The 19,404-nt window shown below is 39.8% G+C and overlaps 1 protein-coding gene across 6 annotated transcripts in view; it reads left to right on the plus strand.

Annotated features, from left to right (window-relative positions):
- The window catches only part of FSD1L (fibronectin type III and SPRY domain containing 1 like), a 46,398-nt gene that overhangs the window by 13,704 nt on the left and 13,290 nt on the right, over positions 1–19,404 (plus strand). For all 6 annotated transcript variants that reach the window (XM_020801447.3, XM_072991986.2, XM_020801449.3 and 3 more), the window contains exons 3-7: positions 474–605; positions 7,061–7,162; positions 11,908–11,930; positions 14,411–14,532; positions 18,707–18,916. In XM_020801447.3, the coding sequence (XP_020657106.3) occupies positions 474–605; positions 7,061–7,162; positions 11,908–11,930; positions 14,411–14,532; positions 18,707–18,916 (589 nt within the window). The remainder of the gene's footprint in view (positions 1–473; positions 606–7,060; positions 7,163–11,907; positions 11,931–14,410; positions 14,533–18,706; positions 18,917–19,404) is intronic.

Raw genomic sequence — 19,404 nt, forward strand, 5'->3', positions numbered from 1 at the left:
CTGCTTAGCCATGAAGCTTGCTGTTTCTTAGCCTACTTCACAGGGTGACTGAGAAAATTCATTCGAGTTACCCCGTGTATGCTTCTTAGTGCTCCTTGAAAAAGAGAAGGGTTACATTTGCTGTTTAGGAAAGCACATTAAACCTTTCTTTCTTAAAAATACATTCAATCTTTCTGTCTCTTTAGAAGTTTGATTGCAGATGTATGAAATATTATGTCTAAAGAACTAGTAATCCAGTTATTCTGCAAGCTAAAATCTCTGACATCTCTCAATCTGCATTTGGGCCAGACATACTAAAGCAATAGAGTTCTCTGCTTTGTTTTTATACAGTATGTCAGCACTGACTTGCTATATCCTTGTCTTCATCGTTATTTTTAAGAAATGCAGTGTATTACAATAGTATGTCTATGTATTGCCTACTGTTGTTTCCACTACTTTATACAGTTCATACATAGCTAAATGCTTGTTTCCAGGCTAATTCATCCAGTGTGATTGCTGAATTAGATGAGGAGTTTGATGGCTTATACTCAATACTTGATGAGATGAAGGAGAGCATGACAACTAGTATCAAGCAAGAACAAGCTCACAAAACCCAAGAACTTCAGGTAATTGGGGATTTGATATGTTTCTAGTAAAATTCTCAAGTTCTGATAGTGTAGGAAAATCTGTACTAATTAAAATACTGTACGACTGGCATTGAAAGTTTGCTTTCTGAAGCAGCACAGCCAAACTTCTGTAAGTCTGTGTGAGCATTTCAGTTGCTTTGCGCTTGTCAAAGCATACCTTGCTATGTTTATAAGAATTTATGTAAGCTTCATAGCTGTTGCAGGTACCCAGTGTGGTGTAATGGGTAGAGTGATGGACTTTAACTATAACCTTAACCAGGGTTCAAATCACTGTGGTAGTAGAACTTTATAAATCCACTTTTTAAATATCTCACTTACCTTGAAAATTCTATTAAGGTCGCTAGAAGTTGGTTCCAACTTGCCAGCGCATAACTAACAGCTGTTGTATTTTTACTGCATGTTCAGCAGTTTTGTCTAGGGAAGTAAAATCTGAGTTGGACAGATGTACAACACATTACAGGAAAACATTGGAGGAAACAAGACTGGAGTATTGAGAAGTTGCAAGAATTTTAAAACCACTTCCTACAGTGTGTCTTTAAAAATCAGTTTTAAAAATAATTAGCTAAAGATGACACCATCCCCAAAGCAGCAGAGTTCCCAAAGTAACTTGAAACTGTAGCGTGCTTAAGAGTGCTGTTTACATAGGAATATTGTAAAAGAATCAGTAGTACTTTGGTTGTTGATGGGCAAATAAGGACATGAGACCTTCCTTTGGTTGTACAGTATTCTGGAATTTATATGGCACTTGAGGTCAGTGAAGAGCAAGTGAAGTTCTGCTTTGCATGCCTCTCGCTGATTGACCTTTCAGCCACTATCCTTTGGAGCTTGTGTTGCATTGACAGTGTTGCATTTGGGAAGTGACAAAGTTTCCACAAACAGCACAATCCAACATTCATACATTGGCAGAACTTTTTGCTCAGTGGAAGCTCAATAGGTAATAGACCTGGAGCTTTTATTAATAACTTGCAATTATTACTTTAGTCACGCAGTACAGTTGTTAAGCATTGAATCTGGTAAAACTTTATGGGAAATAATGGCTTTATTTGGCCTTTGTCAATGTACTCTGGACTTTTAAGTTGGCAATGATATAGGCATACAAGATTGGTTAATGGTACTTTGAGTCACTGGCTCCAATCTAGTGAGCAGTTACTTGATTTGAATTAAAGATTAACATGTAGCTATCCCATCTTTACACCACCATTCTGCGAAAAGTTTATCCAGATACTGAGTTACCTATGCGTATTAGAGGCAAAATTATGATATACTTTTATAAGTTCTTCACAAACAACTTTCTGACAACTCTGGCTTGAAGAAAACTAGAAGGTGTTCATAGTGGTAAAACAATAGAGTATATCTTTCAAACTCTTGTGTGCAAGCCTTTGGCACAGCAAAAATTCACTTCAGTGTGTCCATACACATTTCTTTTACCTAGTTATAACACAATTTTAATTTTAGTATCATATAGCCAGAGTTATCTTTCCAGTTATGTGTAGGTCTCATTGATTTTGGAACAGGAAATTACCTATAGCTTTTGGTTATGCTGAAATTTTGTATGGTCTTACTATGTAATGCAGAGAGCTGGGGAAAAAGAGCTGAGCTTCATTAACAAACAAAGACTTCAGATACTGGAAACCTTGTTTGTCAGTACTGTGCTGCTTCATTGCACAGTCTGACCAGAATTCTTTAATATTTAATACTGTATGACTAAATTGTCACATAATAGCATATGACATCTCCAATGCAATTAGTATAATCAGTATGGCTTGGACAACATAATTGTGTTGAAAGACAGATAGAGTATAGTTGAACAGGTTTTTTAAAAGTTATTCTAAACCATAGACCAGTTACAAGTAGCTTTTCTATTTTATACTTTATACACTTGTACGTGCAGATCATATCTTTACTGGCTCTAATTATTCATCGCGTAATATAAATAGTATGCTGTTTAATTTCATCTAGTTTTATCACCTGCAATCATTGCAGTATTTATGGTTTTACTTAACATGGGTTTACTCAGACACAGCATACCAAAGTACCTAGTACTTGCTTGTGGATGTACTGGGAACATCTTGTTATGCTTTTGCTTGTATGAACACTATTATTCTCATGTTTTTATTGAGATGGTGTTCAAGGGTACAGCTTTAGATTGTAGCTGGGGTTGACATTGGCAGAATCCTTTTCTGTAGAGAGAATTGTTGCATACAGAAGAGGCAAATTGGAGAGAAGCATTCTGACATGCTACTTCTATGTGCACGGGATTTGCATTCTCCCTTGTCTTCCCTGCACTTGATACAGTGTGCTTATATGCCTGGCAGTGAAATGAGGCAATCCGGAGATTAGCTTTATGGTTTGTGTGTAATCTAGACCAACTGTGGATTATTCCAAAGGCTCCTGATAGGAGCCCCATGTAGAGAGTGTTATAGTTATCCATGATAGATATAACTGTAATATGTGGCATCATCACGAGGTCAAAATTCATCAATAAATGTATTCAATACACCAACTTGAACTGGACAAAAGTATTCCTGGCTGTAGCATTCAGCTACGAAGTGAATTCCAGTAATTTCCTTAAACTAGAATGGTAAACCTTGTGGGAAAAGGATGTTTCCCCTCTCCTATTTTCCTTTAACTCAACACCCTACAGCAGTGGTTTTGAACCTTGGGTAACCCGGGTGTTCTTGAACTGCAACTCCCAGAAGCCTTCACCTCTGTGCTGGCCAGGATTTATGAGAGTTAAAATCTAAGAACACTTGGATTACCCAAGGTTGGGAACCACTGCTCTACTGTAGCTCAGTAAAACACTTTAGTTTGGGTCTGGCAGCCAGCCCTGACCTTGGGAAGTTTTAGTGCCACTGTGTAGCATAGAAGGGGAAGACATCTGTACAGTGAGGGGAAAAAAAGAAAAACTTTTTGTGAGAGGCTCTAGTTCAACGTCCTGGCTGATTGTGTATGCTGTACTTTAGAGTTTGATCTCATCCATTCTGTTATTTAACATCTACATGAGAGAGTTTGTCTGGGAATTCAATGCCAGTGTGTGGATGACCATCAGTTCTGTCTTTTCAGTTCTAAAGTAGTGTCTGGAGATAGTAATAAGGTAGATGAGGGCTAATAAAAACAAGACAAATTCCCTTCTAGTGAGGAAGCAGTTGAAAAGGTATTCAGCCTATTTTGGATTGGTTAGTGCTCCCCTTGAAAAATCACATTTGCAGCTTTAGGGATGCTTTGTATTTGGATATTTTTCCGGGGCAGGACTTTGCACAGTTCTCTCTGTTCCTGAAGAGGTCAGACTTGACAATGGTGACATATGCCTTGGGTCCAGATCCAAATAGTGTACCACATTCTGTGTGACTCTTCATTTGGAGAGTCTTAGGAAATTTGAGAGTGCAGCAATGAGGATGCTAGTTCACGTTTGCTTATTGGATTGCCTTACACCTATCCTTCAAGAGTTTTAATAATTACCAGTGTTTTTTTTCAAGGGGGCACAATTTAAAATTTTGGCAATCATCTTTAAGATCCTAACTAGGTTAAGTGAAGGATACCTTAAGACAGGGGTCTCACACTCAGTTTAACTGGGGGCCGCTGGAGTCAGAGTCTGGGTGAGGCTGGGCTGCATCAGATTTTCCGCCAAGCAGAGCAAGAGCCCGAGAAAGCCACCCAGGAGTTTCCTTAGCCCACCTGGGGTTCTGAGGAGGAGGAGTGCGCGACCCCTCGTCGCCAGCCACGAACCCCTCCAGCTCCTTCTTCACTACCACCACCAGCAGCAGCAGGATGAAGAAGCAGAGAAGGGGGGGGAGCACCAGCGACCGCCTAGCCGGGGGGGAGGAGGGCACAACATAATTTTTTTATTAAAAACCCTCACATAATTGTCTTGCCAAAGGAGAAAAGCCCCCATTGGTACCAGCGAAATTAAAAACAGAATGGGGTGGCCCCCCGACAGGTGCGTTCAGACAGACACACACACACACACACACAGAGGTCCGGCAACCTTCCTCTGAGGAAAGGGGCACTCAGCAGCAGCAGCTACCCCCACCACGACAGAGGAGCAAACTTTGTGAGGCAAGCCCAGGCAGCCTCCAGAGCCAAGGCGGCTGAAGCAGGACAAGGAGGAGGAGGAAGCACCGCTGGGCGCTGAGACGGCCACTGGCTGGGCTGGTGCCGAGGGAGAAAGAGACCAGAGAGCCGCTTCCCTAGAAGCGGCGGCAGCAGCAGCTGCTGTTGGCGGCTTGGAGGTGCTCTTTGAGGATGGGATGGGAGTGAGCTCCACTCTCAGGCGTCACTCGGTGGCAGCTTGGGCACTCGGGGAAAAGGGCCAGCAGTGTGCCTTGCTTGCTGGCTCTCCCCCAAGATAGCACCTCTTGCACCCTCCATCTGGAACTGCAGCCTGCCAGCCGGCAGACAGGCGGGCTGACTGGCAGGTTGCAATTCTGGATGGAGGATGCAAGAGGTGCTGTCTTGGGAGACAGCCAGTGAGTGAGGCGAGGCTTTTTTTGACTCTTGACAGCAGAGGACCCATGGGTGCTTTGGGGGGGACAGGCAAGGCGGGGGCCGCAAACTATCATCCAGCAGGCCGCAAATGGCCCCCGAGCCGCATGTTTGAGACCCCTGCTAAGGACTCCCATACCAGCCATTCTGTGCCCTTAGAAACTTCTTGGAGAAGCTCTGTGTCCCAGCCATGGTGAAAACGTAAGGCTTGTAGGCTAAGCTTTATAGTATACAGTGGTGCCTCGCATAACGTTTGCTTCGTTTAATGTTTTTTTCGCTTAACGTTTATTTTTTCAGAGTCAGATTGTGCTTCGTATAATGTTTTTCCCTATGGGCGATTTTCACATAGCGATTTTGGGACCATGCTTCGCTTAACGTTTTTGGTTTTAGGTCCCCTGCTTCACTTAACGATGTTCATTTTTTCAATTACAAAAGTGTCTTAACATGTTGGAAAATGGTTTTAAATGCTTGGAATCGTTAGTGCACCTTCTAAAATGTGTGCATACTTAATTTGGCGTTGATCTGACTTTTCGTTAATTTTTGGGAATTTTTTTCTCCCCCATAGGAAACAATGGAGCTGTCAGATTTTGACAGCTGTCAAAAGTTGGGGGGAAAAATTCACCATAAATTAACGAAAAGTCAGATCAAAGCCAAATTAACTTTTGCATCCGTTTTAGAGGGTGCAGAAGCTAATCCAAGCATTTAAAACCATTTTTGACCCTTTTATGACACACTTACATTTGCAAAAATTGACTTCGCAAAACCATTGAAATGTATTGAGTCGGCTTCAATACATTTCAATGGAGGAAACATTGTATCGTTTAACGATGTTTCCTATGGGTTTTTTCGCTTAAGGACGGCAATCCGTGCCTATTGGAACGGATTAACCGGTTTCCAATGCATTCCTATGGGAAATGGTGTTTCGCATAAAGTTTTTTTTGCATAAGGTTTTTTTTTGGAACCAATTAAAAACGTTATGCGAGGCACCACTGTATATTGTTTTTAGATAGAGATGTGTGTGTGTGTGTGTGTGCACGTGTGCGTGCGTGCGCGCGCGCACACACACACACACACACGAATGATGCTGTTTCTTATATATTTGTACGTTTTATGCTGGGAAAATAAAATTTATTTTAAAAAGAAAACATGAGTGTTCATTTAATATCTGGACCAGTACCTAGTGCTAAATGTATGGAATGGAACTTGCAGTTGTGGTCTGATTGAATTGAGTGGAGGTTTATATTTTATAGGTGCTTTAGATTTCTAACTTATGGGCTGAAATCCAGTAGAGCTGCTACCAGAGTAGGCTCATTGAATCTGGGGATTTGGTGAGTCAATTCTTCAGTAAGTTCCATTGATTAAATGGGCTTATGCTGGTTATGACTTATTATTGGATTTCAGCTAGTATTTTAGAGCAGGTGAGGTTGTGGTTCTCTGTGTGATACGTAAATTCCGTCAGCATTAGCAAGCATAGACAATATGCACATGGGAGCTGTACTTTAACAGCATTTGTAAGGCCATATGTTCCCATCCCTACTTTAAGTAAATCTATAGAATCTAGAAACAAGGTGAAGGAAAGTGCGCTGAATGTTTTTATTTCAGAATAACAAAAGTAGTTTGGACCAATACATCTGTAAAAGAAGAGCCAGCAGATAAGACAGACTGTTGCCATATACCTAAACAGATTGTTTGTCCATCTAATTGAGTACTTTTTCCTGATCAGCAAGAGCTGTCCATGTTCTCAGACTGAAATTGTTTTGCATCACCTGCTCCCTGATCCCAGTGTCCATACTCAAACCTGGGACTTTCTTAATGCAAAGCATATGCTTTGTCAGTAAACTACCGTATGCATCTTTCTGAATGAAAGGCAAAACGAAGCAGTCCTAAAATCTGTTCTCACAACTTAGTACAAGTTGCCATATTGAATGAATTTCTGTTTTCCCCCCCTCTAGAATCAACTTAGTCAATGTAATCATGCCCTGGAAAATTCTGAAGAATTGCTAGAATTTGCTACACGGTCGCTGGACATAAAGGACTCTGAGGAATTTTCAAAGGTATAAAAATGGCCTGATGTGAACATAAAAAAGAGAAATGCTTTTTAATAGCATGTCATCTGCCTGCAGCTATTTTTGAAATGTGTAATAGGGCTTTGTGGTAGTAAACATTTGGGAACTGGTTAGAATCTTTCAAGTCATAAACTTGATATTCAGAGTGTTTGGAGTACAGAAACTCAGAATTCCCTGGGAAAATAAAGACAATAAAATCTTGTAACTAAAAGTAACATTCATATGATCATGGAATAAGATGGGTAGTTCTTTAAAAATGAAGAAAGTGGTGTGTGCTATGATAGTGCACAGTATATAAAGAGTGGCCAATAATTGCATGTTTATAATGGGATCAAGATCATGTAGCTTCTGCATAACTTTTAATAAGCTAAATTTGCATTGAATAACAATTATTATAAAGGTTCTAGTATGCAGACTTTCTACTATATTTTTCCTTAGAATAATAAAGTCATCAGATTTATGTAAGAATCTACATAGAGGATGGGAAATGTATTGCTTAATAGGAAAATTATAAACTAAGAATGAAGTGGAAGTAGTAATGTACCTATCAGTTAACTGGACAATACAATATGCTGCCACTTTTCAGTTGCGTGGATTTGTCAAGTTGGCTTTTCCAGTGTTTGCACGTTTGTCTTATTTATCGTAACAGTGCTACAACAATGTGTCCTGAGTATGCTTCTGTACTGCAGTGAGTCCTGAACCCTTTGTGCACGGCAGGAGAGAAAGCTTGAACACGTTCCGTATGCATTGTCTCCAACACATTTTTGGTATCACCTGGCAGAACATAATTCCAAATTGTCCTAGAATGAGCTGGAATTTTTAGCATGTATTGTTGTTGTTTACTTGTTAAGTTGTGTCTGACTCTTCGTGACCCCATGGGCCAAAGCACGCCAGGCCCTCCTGTCTTCCACTGCCTCCTGGAGTATGTATACATTAATGAAAGAGCGGCATCTATGTTGGCTTGGCCATGTCATGAGAATGGCTGACGGTCGGATTCCAAAATATCTCCTGTATGGAGAATTAGTACAGGGAAAGAACCCCAGAGGGAGACCACAGCTGTGATACAAGGATATCTGCAAGTGGCTTCTGAAGGCCTTAGGAATGGACCTCAACAGAAGGGAAACTGACATTTGGGCGTTCAGCCTGGAGGCAGGCAGTGCATCATGGCCTCTCCCAGTTTGAAGAGATCCTTGTCCAGCATGCTGAGGCAAAGAGGCTATCCCAAAGCCAGAAAAATTAGGGAGCTGGACGGGGGCAGGTTGTATTTGTCTTCAGTATGGAAGGGATTGTCACTCTCGAATTGGCCTTCTCAGCTACACCATACATTGTTCCAAGACCTCTATTCAGAGCACGTTAACATAGTTTCTTGAGACTGAAGGATGCCTGCAGTGCTACAACAATCCAAATTCTGTTACTTCTGTCTATCTGCTAGAAGTGGTCTGAAATAGAGAATGAGTGACCCCTGGCTTGGCAATAATATATGTGAAAAGGATCTAGAAATCTCAGACCACAAGCCAAATATGTGTTAGTAGTATGATGTGTCAGGAAAAAACACTAATGCAGTACTATATTGCATTAACAGAAGTGTAGGTTCAGATCAAGGGAATAGCCAGTCATTACTATCATCAGTTCTGGGCACTGTAGTTTGAGAAAAATATTTGGGAGTGACCAAAGGAGGGCAACTAAGATGAAGGATCTGGTAACCAACTCCCATAAGAAACAATTGAGTTTTGTGGGGAGAAGGTAAAAAGGTTATATGATAGACATGCTCAAATACTTGAATAGCTGTCACATGGAAGATAGAACAAGTTTATTTTATGCAGTTCCAGAAGGTGGGGCCTGAACTAATGGATTCAGATCACAAGAAATGAGATTCTGGAGAACTTCTGCTAGTAGGATATGTTAAACAGTGAAATGGATGATCATGGAAAGTGGCAGACTCTCTTTCATTTGAAGTTTTTAAGCAAAAGTTGGATGGTCATCTGCCAAGGATGCTTTAGCTGCAAGTATCCTGCTTTGTGGGGGTTGGATTTGATGACCCTTAAAATCCCTTTTAGGTACCCAGAGCTGGTTTTATGAGTTTCTTAATTAATAATAGACTGCAGTACTTTAAAACTAACTTCAAATAATTTTGGAAAATCAATCACAATACAGTGGTGCCTCGCTTAACGGGCGCCCCATTTAATGACGAATCCGCATAGCGATTAAGTTTTTGTGATCACAGAAGCGATCACATTGCAATGATTTAGATAGGGAAAAATCGCTTTGCGATGATCGGTAAGCTGTTTCACTTACCGATTTTCGCATAGCGATGTTTTTCTAACAGCTGATTGGTGGTTCCAAAATGGCCACCGGGTAAAAAAATGGCAGCCCGCCGTGTTTTCACGCCCATTCCTTGCTTACCGGGCAGCGAAAATGGCAGCCGTATGGAGGATTTTCGCACAATGATGAGTTTTTTGTCCATAGGAACGCATTAAATGGGTTTTAATGCATTCCTATGGGCTTTTTTATTTCGCATAGCGACGAATCCACATAGCGACGATTTTTCCGGAATGGATTATCGTTGCTATGCGGGGCACCACTGTATTTGCTTCAGATACTGAAAGTGAAAAGTGTTGTAAAATAAAATGTTTTTAACTAGCTCATTTTAAATTACTTGGGTTAAGTTCCCTAGAAATTACACCTAATCAAAAACACAATAGTAAAAAATGCTTCTTACGTTCTTTGTTCACATCCCATCTGTCAGCCCATTGTTCTTCATGATTGTCCCTTCTAGTTTTTTATTCCAGTTAATTGATACTGTTGTCTCCTGGCTTGTAGCTCCTTTCCATCTGCTACAGTATTTCCCCTGGATCTTATCCAGGTTCCTGATCCTCTGATTATTTCTGCCTCCCTGAGCCTGACAACAAATCCTGATTCTTGCCTTCTGTTTTTGCCCCATCCTTTTATGCTTGCCAAAAGATCATACATGGAAAATAATTTGGATCTGTAAACTTTTGAACAAATGAATGTTTGAAAAGTTGCTGTTTCATCATTTTCTTTATTGACAAGTTCTTTGCTGAGCACAGCCAAATAATACATGCGGTCTAATGAGGCTTGCTTTGCTTTCAAAACGCGTGAAATGATTTTTGTGGTGGCTATGTCATCCTTAGGTTTTCAGGAGTTTGAGGGATGATTCTGTTCAAATGATGAAAGGAATGAGCAAAATTCTGATTGCTGAGAGTTTTAGGATCAATATTTGCTGTGAATGTGGGGTTTGCATTCCTTTTATGCCCTCTTGCTAGAATTCCTTTTATGCCCTGTAGAATTTGCTTATTACTTTGCATTGTGACTACCAGAATTTATAAGAATGTTAAAAGATTTGCCAAGAAATATGATTCAATTTTACATATGGTTAACTGCTGAGGAAGCAGACAACAGATTGCTTCTCACAGGAGATCACTTTCTCTTCTGGCTAAACGAGTTAAGTAATTTCATCCTGAACTCTCTTCTATTAAATATTTAAGCAGCCTTTACATAGAATATTTGCTGCTGCATTATGTAGGCATAGCCATATTCTATCTTGAGAGAGGGGAAGGAAATAGTTTGCACATGTTCACACACTTGGCACATATGGTTGCAGAGGACAGCGCTGAGTTGGAGCACAGGAGACTAGAAATAACAGCTGCTAATGTATCAAGCAGACTGTCTGACCTTGTGCCAATCAGTACTGTCTAGTCCCCCTTAGAAATGTGAGAATACAGTGATCAAAATCCCAAAATGCTATGACATTAAAGCTGTAGAAATATTTCCCATCCAACATCTATGTAGTGTCTAAGAAGTTGCTAGTTCTGTCATACAATTTTATACATTTAATTCTTCAGGGAATAAGGAAGCTCTTAAGAGAGCTCTGATTTAAGCAGGCTTTTTTCCATCTTACAAATGGTTGTCTTAAGAAATAAAACTGTTTTTGTGGTAATAATGCATAAACTCTTCCATATAATCTTTCTCAGTATATAGTAAGCAGAGTATCAATAATTTATTATTCACAGTTTGTTGTTGCTGCTGGACAGTCATAACATGCCATCTTAGCTATTTGTTGCTAAATTTCAGGATTTCTGCTTAGGTTCTTTGCTCTGTTAGTTCCTGTAACATTACTAGGGATTACCTAAGATACAGACAATAAATTTGTGAAGCTTATCTTCTGTCATCCATTTAGAATCTGAGTGTGGTCATTAGGATATGAGAATCCTTTGGGTATTTCCTTGTCTTTTGTTACCTATAGTATTTTGTTCTGTCCAGAGCTAAGTAAAAGTAAATTTTCCTTTGACAAAAACAGTACTTTGTTTAGGCTGCTTTGTTTTAAAAAATATTTAGTGAACAGGGAGTTAGGTTGATGGCTGTTCAGGGACAGGGCAACAAAACTTACATCTATCCACTACTGTCATGCTTAGCAAAATGCTTCATTTCAGTTGACTGTTCCTGAGTTGAATTGACCACTTCATTATTAGTGTTCAGTACAAACAGTTGACAAGATGTAACAATGGAATTAGGTTTGTGGCTTGATTATATGGCTTTGTTTGCTTTTTACTGAATTTCTAATAACTTTGCATTAACAATGACTTATAGGCAACTCTTCAGTGATGGTTGACACCTGAGATTTATATGCTAACTCTTTCTTGCATGTTACTGCAGATGAAACTTGCATGAAACCATTAACTACCTTCTCTCTCTTCTTCCTGATGCACCTCAAGGCTGCCAGACAGATCAAGGATAGGTACAGTACAAACTTCTTTGATTCTGTTCCTAATATTTTGTAACAGGAACTGAGGAGTCTACATTATAAGTCACTTTTCTAATTCTTTCATTTATGATTCATCAATCAAAAAATACCAGTGAGCTTTGCATGTTGTTAAGAAAGGTATTGTGTCTCTTGCCTTTACATTTCTGCCTGCATTGTGTGAGAACTTCTGATTCTTTGACAGAAACGACACACTTTGAATAGATGTGTAGTTAAGAGAATAATCTTAACTGTAGATGTAGTTTCAAACAAGAGTAGGCCAGAAACATGAAGACACTAAGGCCTTGCTAATGGGAGTTTCAGAATTTGATATGGCACTTGTAGATGACCTAGAATCTGAAACTTAGTTCAAAGTTTATCAAACACAATATAATTGCTGGGAAAATGGGGACAATTGTATAAATTATTCTTTATATCAGTTCCCCAAAATGGACAAGTTGGAATTTGATAGAAATGCAGCCCAAAGCCATGCTGAATATTTAAAAAGTCTACATTTCTCATTTAGTGCACAATCAGGGAGATTTGCCTCATAACGGTGGTAAGTATAGAGCAAATAAGGCTGCACATAGAACAGACTGATGATTTATTTCAGATTTCCCGGTTACATGCCTGCCTTATGGTTAATTTTATTCTTGGATTGAGAAGGCAAAGAATAGTCAAGAGTACATATTCATTTGAAGCATAAACCCTTCATTTGCTATTGTAAAGAGGTGGCACTGTGGGACAGACTATTTCATTTTATATATTTAGGTTTATCCATGTATGGTTTGCATTTCAAAAATATTTGATTGTTTAGGCCCAGTCGAGAAATTGATCAACAAAGGGTACCATTGAAATCAGCCTCTAATTGGTCTGTGAGATCCACCTTGTATGCTATAAAAACATTGGAAGCCTTCATTCCTCTTTAGAGTGGGATTCCAGAATCCTGAGCTAGGAAATTTGCATATATTTATAGAAGAAAGTGAAAATCTCTCCACACTAAGAAGATGCTCAGTTTCCACAGTGCAGTTTTGAAATATGTTGCTCAAACCTTGAAGTGAGACAAGAAATAGCTAGAGAAGAGAGCTATAGAGATTGTCCTCAGTTCAGTAGCTGGCTTGCAGATAAGTCTGAGGAGAACTTGTCAGCTTGATTCTCTAAGATTTGTCCTGGATTTTATCTCACCAGCAGTAGTTACCGTATTTTTCCATTTATAAGACGACCCAATGTATAAGACAGCCCCCCTTTCTAACCCCAAATTAGAAAAAACAGGGATCAAAGGGCTCCCTTGTTGCTAAGCCCCGTGCCTTGGCAAAAGGCAAGGAAAGTGGCACAGAGCTTAGCAAAAAGGAAGAGAGAAATGCCTTCCCTTCCTTTTTGCTAAAGCCCCACACCCTTGCCTTTTGAGAAGGCACAGAGCTTAGCAAAAAGGGAGAAACGCTTCCCCCATACCTTTGCAAAAGGCAGTGGTAAAGAGCTGCCTTCCGTGTATAAAACGGCCCTCAATTTTTTCTCTATTAAGGAAAAAGTGTTGTTTTATACATGGAAAAATATGGTAGCTTGAAGAACTCTTTGTAATAGTATGGAATGCACATTTCTTTGTTTGAAGTCCCTTCATTTTTTACTCCTGCTTTTGTAAGGCCTGTTTTGGTTTATATCCTATCTTTCTGTTTCGAGTTCTTGAACACAGAGACTTCAGAAGTTTTGAAGTAATAGATTTTTTTTTTAGAAGATGAGTTGAGAGTGAAATAGAACTCTGATGTTATCTGATTTTTAAAACACACAGTCTGTATGTAGTAGAATATATCCTGTTTAAATACATACCTACAGATATTTGTTGAAGTCCACGGTGATGGTCATTTGAAAATAATTTAATTTTGCAAATTTATCTGAATACAGAGTGACATCATTTAACAAAGATCTAAAACTCAGATTGGAATACTGTACTTGAATTTTTATGTCACAGAATGAATTGTTGTTAAAACAATTGCTCTTTCTAAGTTGATTATAAAGGATAGCCAGTGTTTGCCAGTTCCACCATGTTCCTTCCTTCTTAGTGGGGGATTTTTAGTGGGTGGGGAGTGTTTGGGGAATTTTTATGTGTGTGCATGTGGGTCTGGTCTCTGGGTGCCTGTGTGAATTTCGTTCTATGGGTATACCATGTATATATTTACAATGACAATAAATTATAAATTAAATTAATTAAATTAAATTAACATTAGTGACAAGAGCACTGAACACTGACTATGTGCCAGAAGCAGTCATCTGGTAATCTGGCTCTGGTCTCTTCACAGCTCTTAGCATGTTTTACAGGAGTGACTATTGGAATGTCCATACCTTTTGTTCATCATAGTTTTAACTAACAAGCTTATGTCTGAAAAAATGGGTTGTATTAGTGGATAAAAGCAAACATTGTTCAATAGCATAACCATTGACTATGTCATAAAGAACTTTTTTCTCTATTTTTTGTTCTTTAGAGTTACAATGGCTCCAGCATTCCGTCTGTCTTTGAAGCCCAAAGTGAGTGACAATATGACACATTTAATGGTCGACTTCTCTCAGGAAACACGAATGCTCCAGGCTCTGAAATTCTTGCCAGGTAAAAATGAGACTGTACAGCACTGAGTTATTTGAAATGCTGTTGTGATGTTCCTCAAAAGGTAATCTTTTCTCTTGCTAAAATGACACATGTAAATATGGGCTGTTTCAGTTCCTTGAGTATCTCTTAGTGTTGTCAGTATATTTGAACCATTGGGGTAAGGATAAGGGGCATGAAAAAAAACTTTGCTGTTATTTCTGCTTGCACTGGACATATTTGAGAAGAGATGGTAGTTGAGAGGTTGATACTTGTACACCTCTCTGCTTAAGCTGTATTTCTTGTTTTGTAATGTCCATTGAACTGATGATGTGTTCTTGCAGTATAATCCTAGGGTTTAGCTGAACCAGCCAGTCAAATAATGGGGACTGAATAGAATTGGTAACTAAACTGTTGCTGGTATATAATCTGGTAGGCTTGGGGTACTGACAAATGTTCATATATAAAGGCGCTATTTCCCCTCTTAAATTAGATTTACTCATATGTACCGTATTTTTCTGTGTATAAAACAACACTTTTTCCTAAAACCATTAGAGGGAAAATTGAGGGTTGTCTTGTACACAGAAAGAGGCAAAGGAGCAGTCATGCTTGGCTGCCTCTCGCAACTACCCATTGACTGCTGCTGCCATGACCAGATTACCTCCTCCACTGCCACTCGTAGGCTCCCTTCGGGCAGGGGACAAGGCAGTGGCGTGAGCTGGAGGTGAGCCCCATGAATGACGCTGGAGGGAGGTTATCAGGTGGCTACAGCAGTCAATGAGCAGCCATAAGAGGCGGCAAAGAGTGGCTGCTTCTTCACCTCTGCCTCCTCCTCCTCCCGCCCGATTGCCTCCTCCAGCGCCACTGCCGGGGCTCACCTCCAGCTCACACCACCACCTTGTTCCCTGCCTGAAGGGAACCTGTGGCACTAGAGGGGTCAAATGGGCAGAGGCGGCAGCAGCAGGAGGCAAAGGAACAGCCGCGCTCGGTTGCCCCTCGCGGCTGCCCATTGATTGCTGCTGCCACCGCTGCATAATCACCTCCTCCAGTGCCACTTGTGGGCTCCCTTTGGGCATGAGATGTGAGCTGGAGGTTAGCCCTGGCAGTGGTGCTGGAGGAGGCAGTTGGGCAGAAGCAGCAGCTCCGGTCCATGGGGTCATGAAGAGTTGGACACAACTTAACGACTAAACAACAACAAGCAGCAGGAAGTGGAGGCGGAGGAGCAGCCGCACTTGGCCGCCTCTCACGGCTGCCCATTGACTGCTGCCACTCCCTGATCACTTCCTGCAGTGCCAGTCGCGGGGTTCACCTCCAGCTCACACTGCCGCCTTGTCCCCTGCCCAAAGGGAACCCGCGAGTGATGCTGGAAGAGGTGATAGTGTAATTTATGTTAGGTGAATGAATTTGTCATTTAAAAAGCTGTCCTATATAGCTACTTTCGAAGTAATATTTTGGTGGCCTGTGTTCGTTCATGCAAAGATAAAACTTGGTCTTAAAATATCAAATTAAAACTGTCAGAATATCAAACCTGATTTTATCTTGTGAAGGATGAATTGCTCAGGATTTTTTTGCTACAACTTCCCAAAAGACTTTGGGCGGTTCTGAATGTTCACCTTAGCTATTAATTCTGACAGATTGTTACAGACAGTTACATTTTAAGTGATGCCAATGACATGTAAGTAAGTTTCCTCTGACATCTCCAACTTTGACACTTAAAACTGAGTGACTTGCTGGCACCTCAATTCAGAATGTCCAGTTGGTTAGTCCTGTATGGTCCTGACAGCCCTTCATTGTTGTTGCTTCTCGCTGTCTTTTCTGTTCCTAAAAATTGCAAGAACAAGTCCTTTTCAGTCTACTTGTAAAATCAAGTGTAAATGAGACTGAAATAGCTTCCTCTTTTAGCCTTCCCAGTCAAAAAGTATATGAGAGTTCTTCTAGGGCTTACATCTTCTGGGGATTAATTTTCCATTTGAAAAAAAGGCCAATCCTATTAACATTGTCTAGCCTACTAGTACTCAGAAGGGGGATAGAAATGGAAATAAAAATATTCCAGGTGAATGACTGGCTACAAAAGCGGTGCTGATTTGAGGGATTTGGATTTTGGGACCATGGATAGTGCTTACTAAAAAATGGACTGCTGGCAAGTAATGGGTGGAGCTCACAAGGACTGGAAAGAATGCATTTGATCATAACATGAAGAACTTAATTAGGGACGGACTTTTAAACTGAATTGGAAGAGGAAGGGAGGCACAAGTTCAGAGGTGAAGATAGATGATGGCTTATGCACAGTAAGATGAACAAACTGAGTAGCTCTAATGGGCTCAGTAATAATCTTCATAAAAATGTATAAAGGAAAGAAGGAGACAAATCACACAGTCTCCAGTGCATATATACAAATGTCAGGAATATAAGAAACAAAAAGTACTAGAAGCCTTACCTTACTCAGTGGGTAAGTATGACTTGATAGGGATAACTGGAACTTGGTGGAATGATTCCCATAACTGGAAAACAGCAATTGAAGGATATAAATTGTTCCTAAAGAACAGAAAGAATAAAAAGTGATGTGGAGTCACAGTGTGCATCAACAATACATATTTCTGCACAGAAATACAGGAAGATGAGCTTGTTTGTCCCATTGAGAGCATTTGGATTAATGTAATTGGTGTCAAAAACAAAAGGAACATGGTAGCTGGAGTCTACTGCTACAGTAACTGCCCAACCAAGGAAAAGATGTGGATGAAACCTTGAAAAACAAATAGCAAGAATTTCAAAGTGATATGATCTAGCAATGGGAGATTTCAGTTATCTGATTGGAGGAGGGCTAACTTGTCCCCATCTTCAAAAAAAGGAAAATGGAGGAATGTGGGAATTACAGACCAGTCAGACAGACATCAATCCCATGGAACATTCTGAAGGAGATTTTAAAGCAATCACTGTGTAAGCACCTTGAAAACAATGTGATAATAACTAGAAGCCAACACAGATTTGTCAAGGAGCAAATTCTGCCAGTCTAATCTTACCTCATTTTTTGATTGGATAACCTCTCTGGTAGATGGAGGGGATGCTGTAGACATATCTTCACTTCAGCAATGTTTATGACAAAGTGCCCTATGATATTCTGATTAGCAAGCTAACTAGCTGTGGGCCGGATAGAACAACCTCCAGGTGGATACACAATTGGTTATATAATTGTATTCAATGGCTCCTCAAACTGGGAGGAGGTATCAAATGGGGTACCATTGGGTCAGTGCTCTTCAACATTTTTATTAATGACTTGGATTAGGGGGTTCACGAAATGCTTATCAAATTTGCAGATAACAAAATTTGGAATAGCTAACATCCTTGAGAACCGAAACAACATTCAAAAAGATCATTATAGGCTTGAGCACCAGGCTGAGAATGACAGAATGAAATTTAACAGGAATAAGTGAAGTTCTACACCGAGGGGGGGGGCAAATACACAATTACAAGATTTTTGGCTCAGTAATACTGCGAGTAAGAAGGCTCTTAGAATTGTTGTAGATTAGAAACTGAATATAAGCCAACGGTGCAATGTGGCTGTAAAAAAGGCCAGTACCATTTCAGGTTGCATTAACACAAGCATAGTCTCTAGATCTTATGAAGTAGTAGTTCCCTTCTATTGGGCACTAGTCAGGCCTCATCTTGAGTACTGTGTCCAGTTCTGGACACTGCAATTTAATAAGGATGTCAGCAGACTAGAACAAGTTCAGAGGAGGGCAACAAGGATTATCAGGAGACTAGAAATCAGGCCCTATGAGGAAAGGCTGAAAGAACTGGGCATATTTAATTTTGAGAAATGAAGATATGATAGCACTTTTCAAATACTTGAAAGACTTATATAGAGGAGGGACAGAATCTGACCCAGAGTAGAGGACATGTAATAATGGACTCATGTTAGAGGAAACTGATTTCGGTTGAATATCGTCCTGTAAACTTATGCTTGCACTCTAGTAAACTCAGTACAACTTGTTTCTGGGTGTTTGTGTTTAGGATATATGTACAGTATAAGTAATTCAATCAAAGTGTCATCCATAAACTTCATTGTTTAAATTTTTTGGTAGCTCTTCTGATCTTTGCTTTATAGTTGTCTGTTCTTAACTCTTTGGATCTTGCGAAAGATTTCTCTATGTCTGGTATTCTAAATTTCTAATGCTTTGTTTCTTCATTATTTTAACAGTTCCCAGAGCTCCCGAGATAGTTCTAGCAGATTGCATGGTAGCTGACAACTGTGTAACAGTATCGTGGCAAATGCCCGAAGAAGACAACAAAATTGACCACTATGTACTTGAATATAGAAAAACCAACTTCGATGGGCTCCCTCGAGTAAAAGATGAAAGGTGCTGGGAAATTATAGATTATATTAAGGGCACTGAATATATATTATCAGGTATGTATTTATTTTTAATTTTCAGGTCACTTTGGTCCTAATAGAACTTGTAGATACTTGAAAATCAGTTTCTACTAGTATTTAATAAAATATTGTGACTTTTGTAATTCTTCTAAAACCACCTTTATTAGTTCAGTTCCCAACTTAAGAAAATTCTCCCATGTTAAATTTGAATAACTATTACATTACAAAAAATAAGTTATATGCAGTAAACAGTGTGATTTTGCAGCTATTTTCCCTGTACCTTTATTCTCCTATGGGGGTGTTTTGGTGCTATAAACCTGTTAGAAATCTCTTTAAAACATTTTAAAAGCAAAGCTGACCTTGTATTCTGTAATAGCTGTGGGATTAGTTGTCCTTTAGTGTTTCATTCCATTCTACCCCAGGCAGTTGATTCTATACCACTTTGGCTTTATTTTGGTACGGGGTATTACTCTCATAGAGCAAACTTGGAGGACTGATTTTTTCCCCTGTATTTTTATCAGTGG

The sequence above is a fragment of the Pogona vitticeps genome, chromosome 2, assembly GCF_051106095.1.
Source record: "Pogona vitticeps strain Pit_001003342236 chromosome 2, PviZW2.1, whole genome shotgun sequence".
NCBI classification, from domain to species: domain Eukaryota; kingdom Metazoa; phylum Chordata; class Lepidosauria; order Squamata; family Agamidae; genus Pogona; species Pogona vitticeps.